The sequence below is a fragment of the Heptranchias perlo genome, chromosome 6 (assembly GCF_035084215.1).
Source record: "Heptranchias perlo isolate sHepPer1 chromosome 6, sHepPer1.hap1, whole genome shotgun sequence".
NCBI lineage: Eukaryota > Metazoa > Chordata > Chondrichthyes > Hexanchiformes > Hexanchidae > Heptranchias > Heptranchias perlo.
Window position 1 is genome coordinate 4,796,476 of NC_090330.1, and position 19,320 is coordinate 4,815,795.

General features: G+C 41.3%; 1 protein-coding gene across 1 annotated transcript in view; it reads left to right on the forward strand.

The window, feature by feature from the left end:
* Positions 1-19,320, forward strand: part of uvrag (UV radiation resistance associated gene) — a 260,049-nt gene that overhangs the window by 81,751 nt on the left and 158,978 nt on the right. The window contains exons 7-8 of the mRNA XM_067985644.1: positions 4,830-4,935; positions 17,244-17,370. Coding sequence (XP_067841745.1) covers positions 4,830-4,935; positions 17,244-17,370 — 233 coding nt within the window. The remainder of the gene's footprint in view (positions 1-4,829; positions 4,936-17,243; positions 17,371-19,320) is intronic.

Consider the following 19,320-nt stretch of genomic DNA (forward strand, 5'->3'; position numbering starts at 1 on the left):
GTAAGTCTGTCCTGTCCGTCTTTTCCTCCCTTTGCTCCCTGCCAATTTTCGTCCCTCCCGAGCCCGCTACCACCATACCACTAATATCAGATAGTTGTAATGTTATAGAGGATCTAAAGAATTTTGAGGTGGTTAGACTCTCTTGTCTATTTAAAAAAAATTGATTTGAGATCATAATATTGCACAGCAGTTGCCTCCTTTACCTGTCCTCTAAATTCCTGCAGATTATTTTGAATATTGAACTCTTCAGAGAATAAACTCACCCAAGGCAGCATGAAATCTAGCAGAGAGTCCTTGAGTAATCTTTTTAATTGAGGAACTTAGGTGAAAAGCCAAAGCACATGGTGCAAGTCGTCACCAATATTGAAGAGTGGGAGAGAAGCCAAGTAGTAATAATTAATGGTGTCAAGCTTCTGCTTTAAAAGGTTGTAGATCATAGGAGGTGTGGGAAGGCTGAGTGAGGTAAGGAGTCCAGCAGGGCTATGCCAGAAACTCAGCTCCAGTTTATATTGTGCATTGTCGGTTACACCCAATCTAATCCTTTCAAATGAGGAATTGAGTTGAGCAGGTTCTTTTTGATTGCCATTTAAAGCGATTATCAGTGAAAACATGTTCCACGTCTGAACAACAGCTGAGATCTAGTCTTCCGACAAAGATTGCTTGCTGCTTGCTTTGATGGAAAGTAGCCATTTCCCTTAATCCTACCTGCCCCGTCCTCCGTTCCCTCACCCCTCCACCACTTCTTCCCTTCTTCACTCCATGGTGGTCGTAAGAAGGGTGTGGAATCCATCAGTCATTTGGCAATCTTAAATGCAAATAGAAGAACCAGCCTTGAATAACCGGCTCCCCCGAACCAAGAACAGAAGCTTGGCGCGAATGCTGCCAAAAGTCAGGAATAGCTAAGCACGTTTATATCCTAAATTCCTTGACTACCTCCCCCTGTGCTTGTGAGAGAAAGATCATTAACACCCATTCATAAGGGCACAGCAAATAAGCAATTCCCTTAGTTCTTTCAAATTTTTTTTGTCCTGTGGCTCCCATTATACCCAGAGCTGTCAACGTGAGGGAAATGTTAGGAGTGAGATTTACGATCAAGAAGAATGAAATTGATTGCAAACCCATTTAAACATAGGAATGTTTACTTTTCAGAGTGAGATGCATTAAAGTAGGTTACATTTTTGAACCAAAATGAGTGAGTCTCACTCCAAATGAATTCAACGTGACAAGTTTGAAGAACTATGAGATCAGAGGCAATAACTACCTTGTCAGATTGTAAAAGCATTGGCAGTGGAGGCCTAAGATGGGAGCTGGCCCTTGTTTCCTTTGGCCGGAGAGCCTGCAGGCACATTCCCTCTGCTGTTTATGGAGAATTGAGAGCACAGAGTCATCAAAAGTAAGTCAAAGGAGCTTACCTTAATGACTACACATTCATAAGAACAGGAGTAGGCCATTCAGCCCCTCAAGCCTGTTCTGCTATTCAATTAGATCACGGCTAATCTATACCCTTCAACTCCATTTGCCCTCCTTTGTTCCATATCCTTTCATACCCTTACCTAACAAAAATCTGTCGAACTCAATCTTAATCTTAAAAACTTTAATTGTCCCAGCATCCACAGCCTTTTGGGGGAGATAATTCCAGATTTCCACAATCATTGTGAAAAAGTGCTTCCTAATTTCACTCCTAGCTTCAGTTTTAAGATTATGCCCTCTTCACCAGAGAAAATAATTTCTCTGTAACTACCCTAGTCCATCCCTTTATCATTTTAAATGCCTCAATTAGATCATCTCTCAACCATCTAAACGCAAAGGAGTACATCTCAAGTTTATGCAACCTGTACTCATAATTTAATCCTTTAAGCCCTGGTGGTATTCTGGTGAATCTGTGCTGTACCCCTTCAAAGGCCAATATATCTTTCCTCATGTTCGATGTCCAAAACTGAACGCCTTTTTCATTACCTTTTGCACCTGTCCACTAGCTTTTAGTGATTTGTGTACTTGGGCATCTAACTCCCTTTGCTCCTCCACAGCTCCTAGTCTCTCACCATTAAGAAAATATTTTGATTGGGGTCCTAACTGCTATCTAGTGACTCCTTTTGGAAGAGTGATGATGCTTGGTGAGGATTTTTGAGGGAATGAGAAGAGAAAAAAACATGAATTTCTGTTAATAAGGACACTGTATTCAGCTGGAAATGACGGATTTGGATCAATTGTATCACTTGAATAGATCTGAGGTAATCCAAATTCGCCAGATTTTGTCCAAGCTTCAAAACTTGCTGTCCTGTCGCTGGACAATTTGTTAATAATAGCTTGTTTTTGTAAGGGTATCAGTCGGATGATTGTCAGTTCCTGAAGTGTGGCTGTCGTGCTGGCAAAGACAACCCAAGTAAATCTGCCAACGTCCAGAAAGACCAGAATCATACAGCACAGAAGGCAGCCATTGGGCCCACCGTGCCTGTGCCAGCTCTTTGAAAGGGCTATCCAATTAGTCCCTCTTTCCCCATAGCCCTGCAAATTTTTGCTTTGCAAGTATTTATCCAATTCCCTTTTGAAAGTTACCATTGAATCTGCTTCCACCACCTTTTCAGGCAGTGCATTCCAGATCAGAACAACTCGCTGCGTAAAAAGATTTCTCGTCATCTCCCAGCTGGTTTTTAAAAAAAAACAAAAGCAAGTCGAAATGCATCACTTAGACTTAAATGGTATATTAGTGATTTTGATGTGTGCTTTTCAATTAACCTAGTCTGCATGTTAAATAGTAATTCGCATAACAAGATACATACACTTCAAATGTTGTAAAGATATCATTTTTCCACCACCTTAAAGGAAATGTGCAATGTGGGGTTATGCAACTAACTTCTTTTCCCCTCCCCGAACAAAAAATTATAATCAGATCAGTCCTGTCTGGTAATTTTCTTGCCCTCGCCCAGTGGCACTGACTCCAGTTGTAGCACCCTTACTGCAGCGCAGTGGCACTGACTCCAGTTGTAGCACCACCTTCTCAAGGGCAATTAGGGATGGGCAATAAATGCTAGCTTTGCCAGCGACGCCCACATTCCATGAACGAATTTTTAAAAAATTATAGCACCCTTACTACAGCCCAGTAGCACTGACTCCAATTGTAATACCCTTACTACAGCCCTGACTGAGATCAGCTAACTCAACACAGACCAGGAATCAAACCTGGGACCTCCTGATCTGAATGGCTCAAGACCATAATATCATGTGTGTTCATGTGTGTGCATGTGTGCATCTGTACCTGCCTCCAGGAGTAATAAAACTCTGGCTTGGGTGAGGGCTGCTCTGTGACAGGCTTTCACTAAGCAAATAGAATCAACTATAAATCGCTTTTGCTGTAACGGAGCTCTGATAGATTAATCTGTGGGGACTGGAATGGCTTTTCTGAACCAAAATAAATAGTGATGTTTTCACTTTAATGTGTCCAAAGATTATTGCGAGTTAAAATGTGCCACACATTTGCTGTGGCTTATGGGGCTGTGTTTTTGTTCTGAATTCTTATTCAGAATGACCACTCAGTTCATCCAGCCTTTCAGAGCCCAGCCTGAAAATGTTCCGTCATTTTACCCTAGCTTGAAGATTTTTTAGATTTTCTGTATCAGTTTACTCTATCTGAGAAGGTGCTGATGCCCACTGGAGTGCAGTTCCACTGGTGTTATTAGTTCTCAGATGTTCAACTGACCATTCTTCCTGTGTGAGCCTAGGGGAGTACATGCCGGCTGGCTGCCTATAGCCGAGCCCCATCAGGTTCTCAACCAATGCTGCACTTACTGGCATTTCAGCATGAGTCACTAGTTAGTGTTTGTGAATCCCTCTTCCTCCCACCTCCACCCCCCCCCCCCCCACCCCATGCCATTCCTAATAAGTATATTATCAGCTTTAACAACTAAACCAACGTGACTATTGTTGCAGCAGAGATTACGGTTTCCACTTATAATCAGTTTTATCCCAAATCTGCTGCTGAAGTAAATTGAAATTGGGACTGTGCAATATGTAATATCTGCTTTGGCCGTTCATTCTGATCATCTAAAAAGCATTTTCTGGAAAGTTTGACAGATATTCCAAAATGTATAATCTTTGTTTGAATTGTAGGTGCTGTGAAACCTTGTGTGCAAGTTGTACCCTCTTTCTGTACTCAACTGAATACAAGAAAGGAACTTGTAACAGAATTTATTTTTTAAATGCAATTATAAAATCAGGAAGTGATTTTTTTTTTGCAAGTGGTGTGTTCCGTACTGAGAAGGTTTTCCAGTACAACTTTTAAAATGAATCTTAGCATGTCGTATCCAGAAGATGCTGAGAGCCAGTTGATATGACTAGTGAGGTGGAGCTACCCATTGGCCCATGCCAGAGATGCTAACAAGATTTTAATCCCCATCAGTCATAGGATAAATTCCTAAGTAAATGGTTTCACTGTCCTCGCATACCATGTTGATGCTCCTTTTTATAATAAGCTTGTAAAGCTAAGAAAAATGGATGAAGTCGTCTTTTTTTCCCTCCTCGTCTCCTCTTCCCCCTCCCCATCCAGCCAAAATTGGTTTTATCTTCTTCAGAATTACTTTGACAAGAGAATGAATGATTGTGTCCCGCTCCCGCCCCTCCCCCCCCCTTAATTGCTTTGTGGATTAGCTGAGCAGTGTTCAAACTGTTATGAAAATACCAGCAGGGTTCACTGACGCAAGTGAACCAGTGTTGACTTACACCTTTCTAATAGGGGATAGATACCAAAGGACAGGACTTCCCGTTGTTCTGATGCACGGGTATTGTGAATGGATGGATCCAATTTCTGATTGATTTTTATTCTCATTTTACAGGCTTCATACTGCTCAACGTGCAATAAAACAGACTCAGGTAACCGTTCAAAAAGTAGGCAAGGGAATCGAGGAGAAATTGAGACTAACTGCATCAACTACGAAATTGGTAAGACAAGTTGTATGTGTGTGTTAAATATTCATTTTTGAACTTGAGAAGAATTGTGAACATGTTTTTAATAGCAGTATGTGTACATAAAGCCCTTGCAGATATTATAGGGTCTCCTGATGGTTCAATGGATAAACCATGTGGTGCAGTACTGAGAAACCCAGACCAAGATGATCCCAGGCTCAATCCCTTGTATGTGATGAATTAGGTGATATAAACTGTGGTTGTGCTGTGGACACTAATATTGGTCCCTGTGTCCCTGAGCTTGGAAGAGGTAAAACCAGACTGGGAGGTGCCAAATGGAGGCCAAATCCTTTCCTATAGGGGAGAAGCCATGCACATTTCTGAGTAGCCAGAAACATTGGGGAATTGGTGAAACCTTAGAAGCGTGCAGTGTTGTCCAGGTTTTCAATTGTGGTATATATGGAGTGGGGAGATCTTAAGAGTGAATAAAGACAAAAAAATGCTGGATCATGGATGAATTAAAAGGGGGTGGAGTGCTTCTTCCGATAGCTGTCATGTTCATAATGGCCCTTGGATCTTAGGAAGCTAATTGCTATAGATCAACAGAAAACTAGTGCTAGCTCACATTGACACACTGATTGCACAGCTTGTTGATGAGTTCCATGCCACCAGTATGATCAGGACTAGGTCCTTTCTTATAACTCCCTTCCTAGTTCAGATGTTGTGGTAAATTGTAGTGGAGTAGGGATCGAGCCCAGGACCTTATTGGTATAAATGGGACAGTGCTCAGTACTGAGCTGAGCTGTGTTGGAGTTGGGACCAGGGGTTTCTCAGTAGTTTGTACTTCAGTCTTTCAGACTCTGGAATTGTACAACACTAAATAAAGCATTTGGTCTGGCTTCAATCACCATTGCTATGACAAGGTCATAAAAGATTGAGGCCCTACGTCTTTGAATGATTAGCAGTATTTGTGAACTTTGAACAATAGACTAGGTATTGGGCAGTTGCTATAGTTTGCAGACATTGTATAACTTCTGACAGGAGACCCAAGATTGACTGGTATTAGAAATTACAACCAAGATGAAGAAAGCCACAGGGATCTAGTAGATGTTACTTTACCATAGTTTGGATACCAGTTGCAGTCAGTAAGCACAGTACACCTTCTATCCAGATGCCAACAGCTCATCTGTTGTCTCAACATTTTAGACCTACGAACATATGAAATTGATGGGCAGGAAAAGACCAGCTGGTCCATCAAGTCTGCCCCACACGCATGATGACTCGAGCATCATGACTAGACACTTCCCATCCCCCACCTCCCCCCTCAGCCATGTAATCTCCTGGGAAAGGCAAAAAAAGAGAAAAACCCAGGGTTAATAAGGGGGGGGAAAAACTCTGGAAAATTCCTTTCCAACCCCCTCAGGCAATTGAGACCAGTCCAGGAGATCACATGGACCATGTGTTATCTGTAAAACCACATACCTTCCATATGATGCAATCTCTGCCCCAGTCAAGAACCGGTCTAGCTCGCTCTTGACGAGTGTCAGCACCCACCACATCAGCCAAGCTCCTCCTGTAGAAGCATTTAAACAACAACACATTTATAAATTTCTGCAATTAACACCCAGCATACGTGAGAATAGTTGCAGTGTGATATGAAGGGTTGTCCTGGTTCATATCTAATTGATTTCAGTGAATAATTGCCAGGAAAGAAAAATGATTTATTGCCTTGTCAACTCTTCCAGCACATGATATGTTACTGTACATATAGTTGATCTAGCCATTTAGATCCTGTTTGGCAGAAGGCTGCTGATTTATATCACTTTGAGCAAACCTTCAAAGTATTTTTAGTTTTAAATTTATTTGCTGAGCAGTTAACTTGTGAATTAGTTGAAAAACTTGTCCTGAACTAATTTTGGTTAGATTAGTATGACAGTTACTGATGATTATACTGTCCTATGTAATATGCTGAATATGCAGCTAACTGGAAGACTGTACCACTGCTTAGTTTCCAAATGCATTGTGCCTCATGATATTTCTAGTATTTTGTGCTAGTCAGTTAACAGATCTTGGGCACTCCTTCGTGCCGCATTGAAACCATTTTTACTTTGCAGTGGTGTAGAAGTGACTGTATCAGGGAGAGGGAGCATTATCTGGATATTTTGATCCAGGAGGCAGTCACACCCCTTGGGTTCGGTAGTTACATTTGGTCAGCGACAGGAGGATGCGACTGCGAACCAGGCAGGTATGAGGACCCAGTGGTGGAGAAGCCTCAGCCTTTGCCCTTGTCCAACAGGTATGAAGTACTTGCTACCTGTATGGATGGGATCAAAGACTGCAGGGAGGATGGGCAAATTGACCACTGCACCGTGGTACAGGCGGCCATTGAAGTGGGGTGAGTGAAAAGGAATGTGGTAGTGGTAGGGGATAGTATAGTCAGGGGGATAGATATTGTTCTCTGCAGCCACGATCGGGAGTCCCGAAGGCTGTGTTTGCCCGATGCCAGGGTTAAGGACATCTCCTCGCGGCTGGAAAAGAACTTGGAGCACGATGGGGAGGATCCAGTTGTCATGGTCCACATATGAACCAACGACATAGGTAGAACTAGGAATGAGGTTCTGCTGAGGGAGTTTGAGGAGCTAGGGACCAAATTTAAAAAGCAGAACGTCAAAGGTAGTAATCTCTGGATTACTACCTGAGCCTCGTGCAAATTGGCATCGGGACAAACAGATTAGATGGTTCAATGAGTGGGTGAAAAAGTGGTGTGGGACTCGAGTTTCAATTCATGGGGCACTGGCATCATTACTGGGGAAGGAGGGAGCTGTTCCATTGGGAAGGGCTCCACTTAAACTGGGCTGGGACCAGAGTCTGGTGAATCGAATAACTAGGGTGGTAGATAGGGCTTTAAACTAAAGAGGGGGGTATGGTTCAGGCAAGGGTTATTATCAGTCTAAAAAGAAAGGTCAAGGCTGTCGAACAGAGTAGTGGTTTGGATAAAAACAAGCAGTGTGTGTTAGGAAGGGACAGAGAGTTTAAGAAAGGTAATAGGGCATTAGTGACTAAAGTCACATCAGGGAATAAAAGTTAAAATTAAAGGCGCTGTGTCTGAATGCATGAAGCAATAGGAACAAGATAGATGAATTAATGGCACAAACAGAGATAAATGGGTTTGATCTAGTAGCCATTACTGAGACGTGGTCACAGGGTGACCAAGGTTGGGAGCTAAATATTCTAGGGTACTTGACTTTTAGAAAAGATAGGCAAAATGGAAAAGGAGTGGTGGGGGGGGGGTAGCCCTGATGATAAAGGATGAGATAAAGGCAGTAGTGAGAGAGGATCTTAGCTCAGAAAATCAGGATGTAGAATCAGTATGGGTGGAGCAAAGAAATAACCAGGGGCAGAAAACACTGAGGGGGCCTGTAAACTACTCCCACAATGGTAGTTATAATGTTGGACTGAATAATAATCAGGAAATTAGAGGAGCATGTAACAAGGGTAAAGCAATGATCATGGGGGACTTCAATCTTCATATAGACTGGGCAAACCAAGTTGGCTAAAGTAATTTGGAGGACGAGTTCATGGAATGCATCCGAGACAGTTTTCTAGAACAATGTCGAGGTACCAACTAGGGAACAGGCTATTTTAGATCTGGTACTGTGTAATAAGACAGGATTAATTAGTAATCTTATAATAAAGATCCTCTGGGGAAGAATGATCGTAATATGATAGAATTTCATATTGAGTTTGAGAGTGATGTGGTTAAGTCGGAAACTAGGGTCTTAAATTTAAACAGACTTTGAGAAAAGAGCAGGGGAATGGGACTAAATGGATAGTTCTTTCAAAGAGTCGGCGCAGGAGCGATGGGCCGAATGGCCGCCTCCTGTGCTGTGCCTACTATGATACAAAGGCAACTATGTCGGTATGAGGTACGAGTTGGCTAAGGTAGAATGGGAAATTAGATTAAAAGATATGATGGTAGATAAGCAATGGCGAGCACTTAAAGAAATAATTCATAATGCCCAACAAATATACATAGCCTTGAGGAATAAAAACTCCACAGGAAAAGCGATCCAACCCTGGCTAACTAGAGAAGTTAAGGATAGTATTAGATTAAAAGAAGAGGCTTACAATGTTGCCAAAAAGAGTAGTAAGCCTGAGGACTGGGAGGGTTTTAGAAATCAGCAAGGGATAACCAAGAAATTGATAGAGGGAGAAAATTAAATATAAGAGTAAACTAGCAAGAAATATGAAAACAGATTGTAAGAGCTTCTACAAGTATACAAAAAGGAAGAGATTAGCGAAAATAAACTTGGGTCCCTTAGAGGCAGAGACAGAAGAAATTATAATGGGGAATAAGGAAATAGTAGAGACGTAAAACAAATATTTTATATCCGTCTTCACAATAGAAGATGCAATAAACACAACAGAAATAGTGGGGAGCCAAGGGTCCAATGAGAGGGAGGAACTTAAAGTAATTAAGATTAGTAAAGAGAAAGTTTTAGAAAAATTAATTGGACTAAAAGTTGACAAATCCCATGGACCTTATGTCCTACATCCTAGGGTTTTAAGAGGTGAGTGCAGAGATAGTGGATGCATTGGTTTTGATCTTCCAGATTTCCCTAGATTCTAGAACAGTCCCCTGGAATGGAAGGTAGCAAATGTAACCCCGCTATTCAAGAAAGGAGGGAAAGAGAAAACCGGGAACTACAGACCAGTTAGCCTGACATCAGTAGTCGGGAAAATACTAGAATCTATTATTAAGGACATAGTAACAGGGCATTTAGAAAATCAGAATCTGATTCGGCAGAGTCAGCACGGTTTTATGAAAGGAAAATTGTGTTTGACAAATCTATTAGAATTTTTTGAGGGTGTAACTAGCAGGGTAGATAAGGTGGAACCAGTGGATGTAGTATATGTGGATTTTCAAAAGGCATTCGATAAGGTGCCACATAAGAGCTCGTTACACAAGGTTAGGGCTCATGGGATGGGGATAATATATTAACACGGATTGAGGATTGGTTAACAGACAGAAAATAGAGTAGGAATGTTACGCGCTCGCTCTCTGTTTCTCTAAGTTCTCTTTTATTCTTTCCAATGTCAGCTGTGGTTCAGAGAACCTAACCGCCACAAAGCCTAAATACACCATGACGTCAATCTGCTAAGCCACAATCCTTCCCATTTCTGTGAAAAACAACCAGCAATATTTCTGTTTTTTAAAAATAACACAAACAATTGTTGCTTTTCAAAAAAAATTACTTTATTTAATTGCTATTGTATTCTTAGAACTGTTAATATTTCTTGAGGGATGCTGGTGTTTTGGAATGGACACCTCCTTTTGACACTCAGGCTCAGAGTTAAGCATTGCCAGATCACAAACAGTATGGCCGAGAAAGAGCAATATGCTTTAAGCCAATGTGGGAAGAACAGCCCTATCTGTATGCTGTCTGAGTGATGCTACCAATTTAGTGCCTAAATATGGGCACTTCTGCACTGTGGGCTTAAGCTGACTGGGTAGCCCCGAGATATCACTAAGGGTGGAGACTTTCATCTCAACAGCTTGAGCTGGATTCAAGCCCCTATAAACAATTGACATCAAGGCAGCATTTGACAGTGTGGCACCAAGGAGCCCTAGTAAAATTGAAGTCAATGGGAATCAGGGGGAAAACTCTCCAGTGGCTGGAGTCATACCAAGCACAAAGGAAGATGGTAGTGGTTGTTGGAGGCCAATCATCTCAGCCCCAGGACATTGCTGCAGGAGTTCCTCAGCAAAATCAAACTCTTAGGAATTTATCCAATATTCTTTAAGCGATTAGCTGTTTCTGCACACCGGCTTAGGCTGAATTGGAATTGGGTTGATACTGTTGCCACTACTCCCTCTAAATTAAACTTGACCATGGCCCAATTGGCTAAATGTTTAGGCAGACTGCCTATTGTTGGGTTTCTGCAAGTAATACAGTAATCTGCCCGTAGGGAGCGTAACTCATCCTTGGTTTGTTTTTTTCCTGTTTGCCCATCATCCCCCAAAACTTATGCTGAAATCAGGAACTCCCTTCCTCCCTCCCACCCATGGAGAAAGTATAGTGTGCAACCTACGTTTTGTGAATGCACATATTTTGACAGCACCTCCCAAACCTGCGACCTCCGCCATCTGGAAGGGCAAGGACAGCAGGTGCATGGGAACACAATCACCTCAATTGTCCTCCGTCGCACACCATCCTGATTTGGACATATATCAGCCGTTCCTTCATCGTTGCTGGGTCAAAATCCTGGAACTTCCTACCTAACAGCACCATTGGAGTACCTTCACTACACAGACTGCTGCGGTTCAAGAAGGAGGCACATCACCACCTTCTCTTGGACAACTAGGGATGGGCAATAAATGCCAGCTTTGCCAGTGACGCCCACATCCCGAGAATGAATATTTTAATAAAATAGGTGTGTCAATTGAATAACTTCATTATCTTTCCCTTCTGTTTCTTAATAAAATGCAGTAATCTTTTGAGGGGCTTTACAACAGATTAGAATTTGGTAGTTTTGATTGACAGCCCAGGAAGACCAGTGACAAAGTGAGTTGTCTGTTAGGTTTCATGACCTTATTGTGCAATACTAGTTTAAATTGTGACTTATCAAGGAGGGGAGGGCGGGGAGTGGAAAGACTAACAATTGTGTGGGTTTTCTCACTTCAGACAAAGGTTACATCTAATCTGGCACCATGCAGGAACCTGTATCTTCTCTGACTTTACTGTGATGAAGCATGATGTTTATGATGGACTTCTTGATAATACTCAACCTGACTGACTCTTGCCCAAATGCGGATTGTAATCTGCTGAAAAGTTCATAAACTTGCATCACCTCAGTATCAGTGAGTTATGTAAAGCTGAAAGGAATTATGAGTGCATTATTTCATCGAGCATCGCATGGTGTTGGCTGTAGGATTTTCTCAAAGTGTAACTCCGACTGTAGCAATTACTTCAACTATTTTTTTAAAAAAAACATATGTCTGGCAGAATAATTACAGATTTTATCCTTCCAAAATTGAGATTTGTACAAAAGGAGCAACTTCAACTATACATTCTACACCTGTTAATGTTGAAAGAAAAAATTAATCATCCTGAAGTTTGCATGAAGCAATTTAAATAAAAATGCAGGAGACAAAATACATTTGCAGGATTTCAATTCAAATCAAATTCAAAGTTGCTTAATTCAAATTGAGAGAAGTAGACTCTAAAACAGTTGACAACTGGTAGTAGGGAATGATTTATGGTGATGCACTAAGTATTGTATAACACTAAATCATGTTGGCTTAATAGTTTTATAGTATGGTATAGAACAGGAGATGACCATTCGGCCCATTGTGCCTGTGCCAGCTCTTTGAAAAAGCTATCCAATTAGTCCCATAGCCCTATAAATGTTTTGTCCCTTCAAGTATTTATCCAATTCCCTTTTGAAAGTTACTATTCAATCTGCTTCCACCGCCCTTTCAGGCAGTGCATTCCAGATCATAACAAACCGCTGTTTTTAAAAAAAAAAGTGTTTCCTCATGCTGGCCCTTTTGGCAATCACCTTAAAGCTGTCCCCCCCCCCGTAGCATGTGGGTAACTCATGATCAAATTTGTCTGTCCTCTGGGCAAGTAGTCACTTGTTCCCCTTGTACCAGTGTGCTCTGTCTTGCGGGAAGGTGAATCTTACTTGGTTGCCCATCATAGATGGCTATCTTTTAGAGTAATATTAATGGCTATCTGAGACTAAATGTAGAATCAATCTTAACTTGGGGCATACAGTAGATGCAGTAGTTTAAAAAGGAAGTCTTATTAACAATTCCCATTAAAAAAAAATCAAGCTATTATGTCAAATTATAATTTTTTTTTGACTAATTGCAAGATGGTGGAGCACCAAGATGTGCCAATGCGTAGCGATACATGCTTCTATGGTGAGTTACTATCCTAGTAATGCCTTGTCGGGGAGAAACTGAAGTGCCTTTCAGTTGTTTCTTCATCCCTCCTGATAGCCTGTCTATGCTCTTGGAGAGTGGGTGGTCTGGGGAGATAACAGAAGGCAACAACCGCCCTTTTTCTTATATTTAAAAATAAGTCCCTTTGTTTGAAGTTTCTTGAATTCAGTCGGACAAGCAGTGAATGGTGTTGACCTAATTGAGGAAACTGGTTGAGAGGAGTTAGTGAACAAGAGAGTTTGAGGGAACTCAATTCATTGCCCGAAATTGAGACTGGCAATTTTACTCTGGTCACAAAGTAGCTGGTATGGGAAATGGCACACTGGTGCAGCAAGCTTGTTCTTTTGGGGTTGGGGATGGGGTACATTATTGGGGAAGGTAGAGGGAGCTTTACTCTGCATCTGATCTGTGCTATTGCAAACCTGGGATGTTCAGCATTGGCACTGGGTCTCTGAAGCCAAGTGTTCCATTCCCCACTGCTAACATCCATCATTTTGAAGGCAAAATTCATGAAAAAAGTAAAATTAGTCATAGCTTTGAGTAAATATCTTGCTGTACAAAAGGTACATTTTCTGGAAATTCAATACTAAAAAGTAGTGCCTTGTATTCTCAGTGAACTAATTTACCTGAACATTTTGTAATGGTTTCTGGTGCCAGTGTTAGTTCATGGTGCTGTTTGTAGACGTCACATCTATACTGGAATATATCCAACATTTTGCATATTACAGCTTTCCAGTGGACTAACGCCCAGCTCAATCTGGAGAGCTTTAGTCTGTACTCGATTCTGTCTGAAGGCGGTAGTTTAAAAGACTCATTGCCCAGAAATGTCATATAGTTGATTACGTTATGGCCATTCATCTCACAGCTTTCTGTCCAAATGTATTAATCTATGGTGTCCTTTCCAGCTGAGGTTACAGCTGCAGTTGTTCAGAACTGCAGCAATTTTCAACTTCTCATTCCGTTTTTATGACCGTTTGCTATTTTTGGTTAAATGCAGACATCTGTGAAAACATGACTCTGCTGTCAAATTCAGAGATCACTTTTATAAAAAAAAAAGCTGCAGACACCTCAGCTGTAAGTAGTGATGGACAGTGCTGTTAACATAAGCAGAGCTTGCTGTAGAAAAGCCTGATCTGGAATGAAGATACCCTGCAATAATGAACGATGAGTTCTCATACATCTGAACTTAAATTTGGTCTTTATTTTAAAACATTTTCTACTAAGGTACAATGCACCTTGTCCAGACAGAATGCTCTTTTGAGGAAGGGAAAGGAACCGCTTTTTGCATTATGCTGTACAATCTTGTGACTTTTAAGATGATTATCCACACGGACAATCACATATCTAGTTCCAGAAAGGGAAACATTGTCTTTGGAAGCTTCAATTTCTTAACCGATTTTGCGAAACCCTCAACGGTCTAGAGTAATATGACTGTGCGCCTGCACTGGTGGTTATTTGTCTTGTGATTTATTCGTCAACGGACTGCAGCGGTTCAAGAAGGCGGCTCACCACCACCTTCTCGAGGGCAATTAGGGATGGGCAATAAATGCTGGCCTTGCCAGTGATGCCCACATCCCATGAACAAATTTTTTTTTAAAACTGTATGGAATCATTGAATATTACAGCACAGAAGGAGGCCCTTTGGCCCATCATGCCTATGCCAGCTCTATGAAAGAGCTATCCAGTTAGTCCCGCTCCCCCCTCTCCTTCCCATGGCCGTGCACATTTTTTCCCTTTTAAGTACTTATCCGATTCACTTTTGAAAGTTATTATTGAATGTGCTTCCACCACTCTCTTAGGCAGTGCATTGCAAATCATAACTCACTGCATAAATTTTTTTTCCCTCATGTCACCTCTAGTTCTTTTGCCAATTACCTTAAATCTGTCCCCTCTGGTTACCGACCCTTCAACCACTGGAAACAATTTCTCCTTATTTACTCTATCAAAACTGTTCATGATTTTGAACACCTCTATCAAATCTCTGCTCTAAGGAGAATAACCCCAGCTTCTCCAGTCTCTCCACCTAACTGAAGTGTCTCATCTCTGGTATCATTCCAGTAAATCTCTTTTGCACCCTCTCTAAGGCCTTGACATTCTTCCTAAAGTGTTGTGCCCAGAATTGGCCACAATACTGCAGCTGGGGCCTAACCAGTGTTTTATAAAGGTTTAGCATAACTTCCTTGCTTTTGTACTCAATGCCTCTATTTATGAAGCGAAGGATCGCGTATGCCTTTGTAACAGCTTTCTCAACTTGTCCTGCCACCTTCAAAGACTTGTGTACATGCAACCCAGGTCGCACTGTTCCTGCTCACCCTTTAAAATTGTACCATTTAGTTTATATTGTCTCTCTTCATTCTTCCTACCAAAATGAATCACTTTGCACTTTTCTGCGTTTAAATCTCATCTGCCGCGTGTCTGCCCGTTTCAACTTGATGAAGTTAGCCCTCCTCCAGTTGAGTATTTCACATTTGATTTTTCCTTGTCCTTTTTCCATAACTGTTCTCAACCTAATATTGTGATCAGTGTTTCTCAAATGCTCTCCCACTGAAACATGCTCAACTTGCCACACTTCATTCCCCAGAACTAGATCCAGTACTGCTTCCTTCCTCTTTGGGCTGGAAACATACGGATCAAGAAAGTTCTTTTGTGTATATTTCAGGAATTCCTCTCCCTCTTTACACTGATATTTTCCCAGTTTATATTAGGATAATTGAAGTCCCTGATTATCACTACTGTAAACAACTTGCATTGTTCTGCAATTTGCCTGCAAATTTGCCCCTCTATCTCCTTCCCACTATTTGGTGGCCTATAGTATACACCCAGTAGCATGATGGCTCCTCTCTTTTTCCTTAATTCTAACCAAATAGATTCTGTGTAGTATTGCACTTTTGTGTTCTGCGCTTCTTGCCAGTAAATGTTGATAATGGCAAGCCCCATCCTCTCCAAGCTCCCCTTTCCCTATTGAGTTAAAATTTTGTCCACACTTCATCCCATCCTGCATAATGCTCTTACTCTTCTAAAACTCTCCACACAGTTCACCTGACGAAGGAGGAAGCCTCCGAAAGCTTGTGGAATTTAAAATAAATTTGTTGGACTATAACTTGGTGTTGTAAAATTGTTTACAATTGTCAACCCCAGTCCATCACCGGCATCTCCACATCTTCTAAAACCAGCCTTCACCTTGTTCTCTGCTCCACCATTGGTGACCACTCATTCAGCCACTGCACTCCTGCCCATTGAAACTCTCTGGCTAGTTCTCTCTGTCCTTATCATCTCCCTCCCTGCTTTTAAAAACCTCAAAACTGCTGTCTTCAACTGTGCCTTTTGGTTTCTTCCTCTCCTAAACCCTCTCCACTTTTTTTACTTTTTACGCTCCTGCTCACCTGCCGTTTTTTTTCCTCCCAGTGTGAAGTAATTTGAGATACCTTGCTGCATATGAAAAAATGCAAGCTGTTGTTTCACTTGCCACACAATTCAGTGGGCAGCACAAACAATGTGGAGACTTGTGCATTTTTTGTGTGAAGGCTGTCATATCCTAGAACAGTATTGTATTTTCACCAAAAGTTTGTAATGCCGGTGCTATCTGACTCCATCTTCAAATGTTCCACCTGATAAACTCCAAATAAGTATGATGTTGTTATAAGGTACACTTCTGATGCAGAAATGTCTGAGGAAACGGAGTCTTTGTTTCAATAGGGTAGATGTAGGAGGGAGGAATAGAAAGTCGGTCGGTATATTTAAACACATGTATTTAAATGCCGGCCTTGCCAATGATATCCACATCCCAAGAATGAATTATTTTTGAAAAAAATTGGTTGTCGGGTAGTTGTGAACAAAATGGGGAAGAATTTCCATGGGCTACTCCCGTTCACCTGCTGCATCTTTGGCAGAATTCACAACCCGCATCCCCCTCAGAAACAACAGTTTTTAGCTGTTTCTGCAGGGCATTTGCCTGTCTTCTGCCAAAGCAGCGGCGGTACATTTGCCTAACTTTGACTTGTTTTGGGCCAAATTTGGGCCACGCTTTGAGTAGATGGGTGCCAAATCTCATCGCAAGTTTTTGTCAATGCCACTCTTGACCCATCCACCAGAAGGTAACAGAGTAACTGAGGATGACGTCTTATAAAACCTCACCTCTACTTTGCACCAATCTACCACAGAATGGCTAAAACTGAGCTCTATCTATGCATGAAATCATGCTTAGAAACTGACACAGCTGGTTGTAGCATCAGTTTGCTGCAACACCTAACAGTTAACTAGCTATACAACCAAGAACTCTGATCTCCAAATGCAACTTCACCACAGGCCAACTCTGTTTTTAATTGAGAGGAAGTTCTTGAATGAAGACGACGGCTGATGGAGGTAAAACAGTTTCGTTATTTTTTCCTGTTAGAAAAAGGAACGGGAGCGTTTGCAGCTGAAGATCTTAGTGCTTCGGAATGAACTGGAGAGACAAGAGAAGGCACTGGGGCGGGAACTGGAAGTGTTGCAGAAGGAGCGGATTGCATTCCAGGAAAAAGGTGAGAATACATTCTGGCTAAATACCTGTTTTCTTTTTTTTGAACATTGACAAAATTGTTACCCTAGTCTTTAAGAGGCCCTTTTATGGTGCTCGTTTTTTTTTATATAGACAAAGATCAAACATTTGTTTTAGATGGTTGGGCTTAATCAGAAAAATTAAACAATAACTGTGATCTGAGCAGATGGTAGTAAAATTATAAGAACAAGACTACTTTAATGAGTTGAGTCGAATAACAGGAAGTAATGGAGAGTGCTGCAGAGAAAACGTGTGGCCTTTGTTCCGTTTTTGTTTTTGAAGTAATTAATGTAGTCCAATTCAAGTTGGTGCCCCATTGTTTATTTGAGTGTTGGTAATTTACATTGTTTCAGGTAGCGCACGAAGTATAATGTCCTTGCTGTTTAGCTGTTCCTCCCACTCAGACTTCAACACTAAATGTATTACATGCGCAAAACTGGGTACTGCTGCTCCCACCTCGAGCTTTGATTTCTTGATGGTTTAAATTGAAGTTACTTCATTCTTTATACCCTCCGGGAAACGCTATGTAGACCTTTGTGTACACGTGAGCAGTGGCCCACATTGGCTGATGTTTTCCTTTTGCTGTAGTGCTATCACTCATTCTTAATTATGTGCCAAAGGACTCTATGTAAGAGTACATTTTGACTGGTTTTAGTTGAAATGGGCAGGGGTGCCAAGAGTGTCTGCAGCTGGTTGATTTGGAGCAATTTTCACAAAAAATTAGCAATTTGAAGAAGAAAATAGTTGAAATCCTACATTTTCTCAGATTGGTTAACAACCAACTCCCTTGGTGTGACTCATTGCTATTAATTTAGACAGTATTAAAGATAATAGGATATACTTAGTAGAAATGGGTGACATTCAGAACACTGGAACTAACTACAGTGAGTTGTCTTAAAATGTAATTGAACCCATTAGTTCTCACAAACCAGCCAAACCTGTCACTTAAACGCTTGTTAGTTGCAGCCATTAATACTTGGAGATACTTCAAACTTCGTCAGCTCGTAAAGATTTCTATTATGAGTTCAGATGGATTTTAAGCAAACAGGAGATTAAAGCCTTAACGCGTGCAGTTTTTTTAAAATTGAGAAACCCAATGAAGGGCCACCAAATTTGAAGAGTAGAAGAGAAGATGAGCTAAGTAGAAGCAGTGATCTCGTGACCCCAAAGCCTGGGTTTTAAGGAGGAGGGGATGTCTAAAGGAGTAAGGAGTTCCACAGTTTTGAGGTCCTGACACGAATGCTTTAGGTAGAAGAATGTGTTGAGTCTAGATTTCAATCGAATGAGGAGAGACAATGGTAGACAATCCCTCACCACATTGGTTCCTTGAAGCATTTCATTCTTTATCTGAATGTCTTTTGTGTCCAAGTTGGCATGCTGTTCTCATCAGATTTTTTGCTTCCGATGTCAGTTCTTCATTGTCAGAAGTATGATAAGATTGCCCTGAGGAAACCAGGAAATTGGTATTGTGTATGTGTACAGAATAATGGATGGTTTGTGGAGGGGTGGGGGGGGTGAATTCAATAGGAGTACTGTAGTTGGTTTGAAACAAATACAGGACTGTTATGCATACCTGTAACCCATTCAGGGCCATATGTTCTGCTTCCTGATGAAATAGTGAAGAAACTGCAATCGCTGAAGAAGAGCATGAAAATATACTACTTGTGACCTTTCAACTGTTGCTGAAGCCCTCTGCACAACTCACAGTCATACACAGTTAATATATTCATCGCTGAAGATTTTACTTAAAAGGGGAGAAGATAAATTTAAAATGTAAATGCTGAACCCCATACAAAAGAAATCTCATTCCCATTGTTGGTCCCAGAATTTTGTTTCAGCTGTTGAGTAGTGGAGCAGACATTTCGGATGTTGAGGGCATTCACTTTGAAAACAACTGGGACGAATGGCAAGATACCTAATCAGACAGATTGTA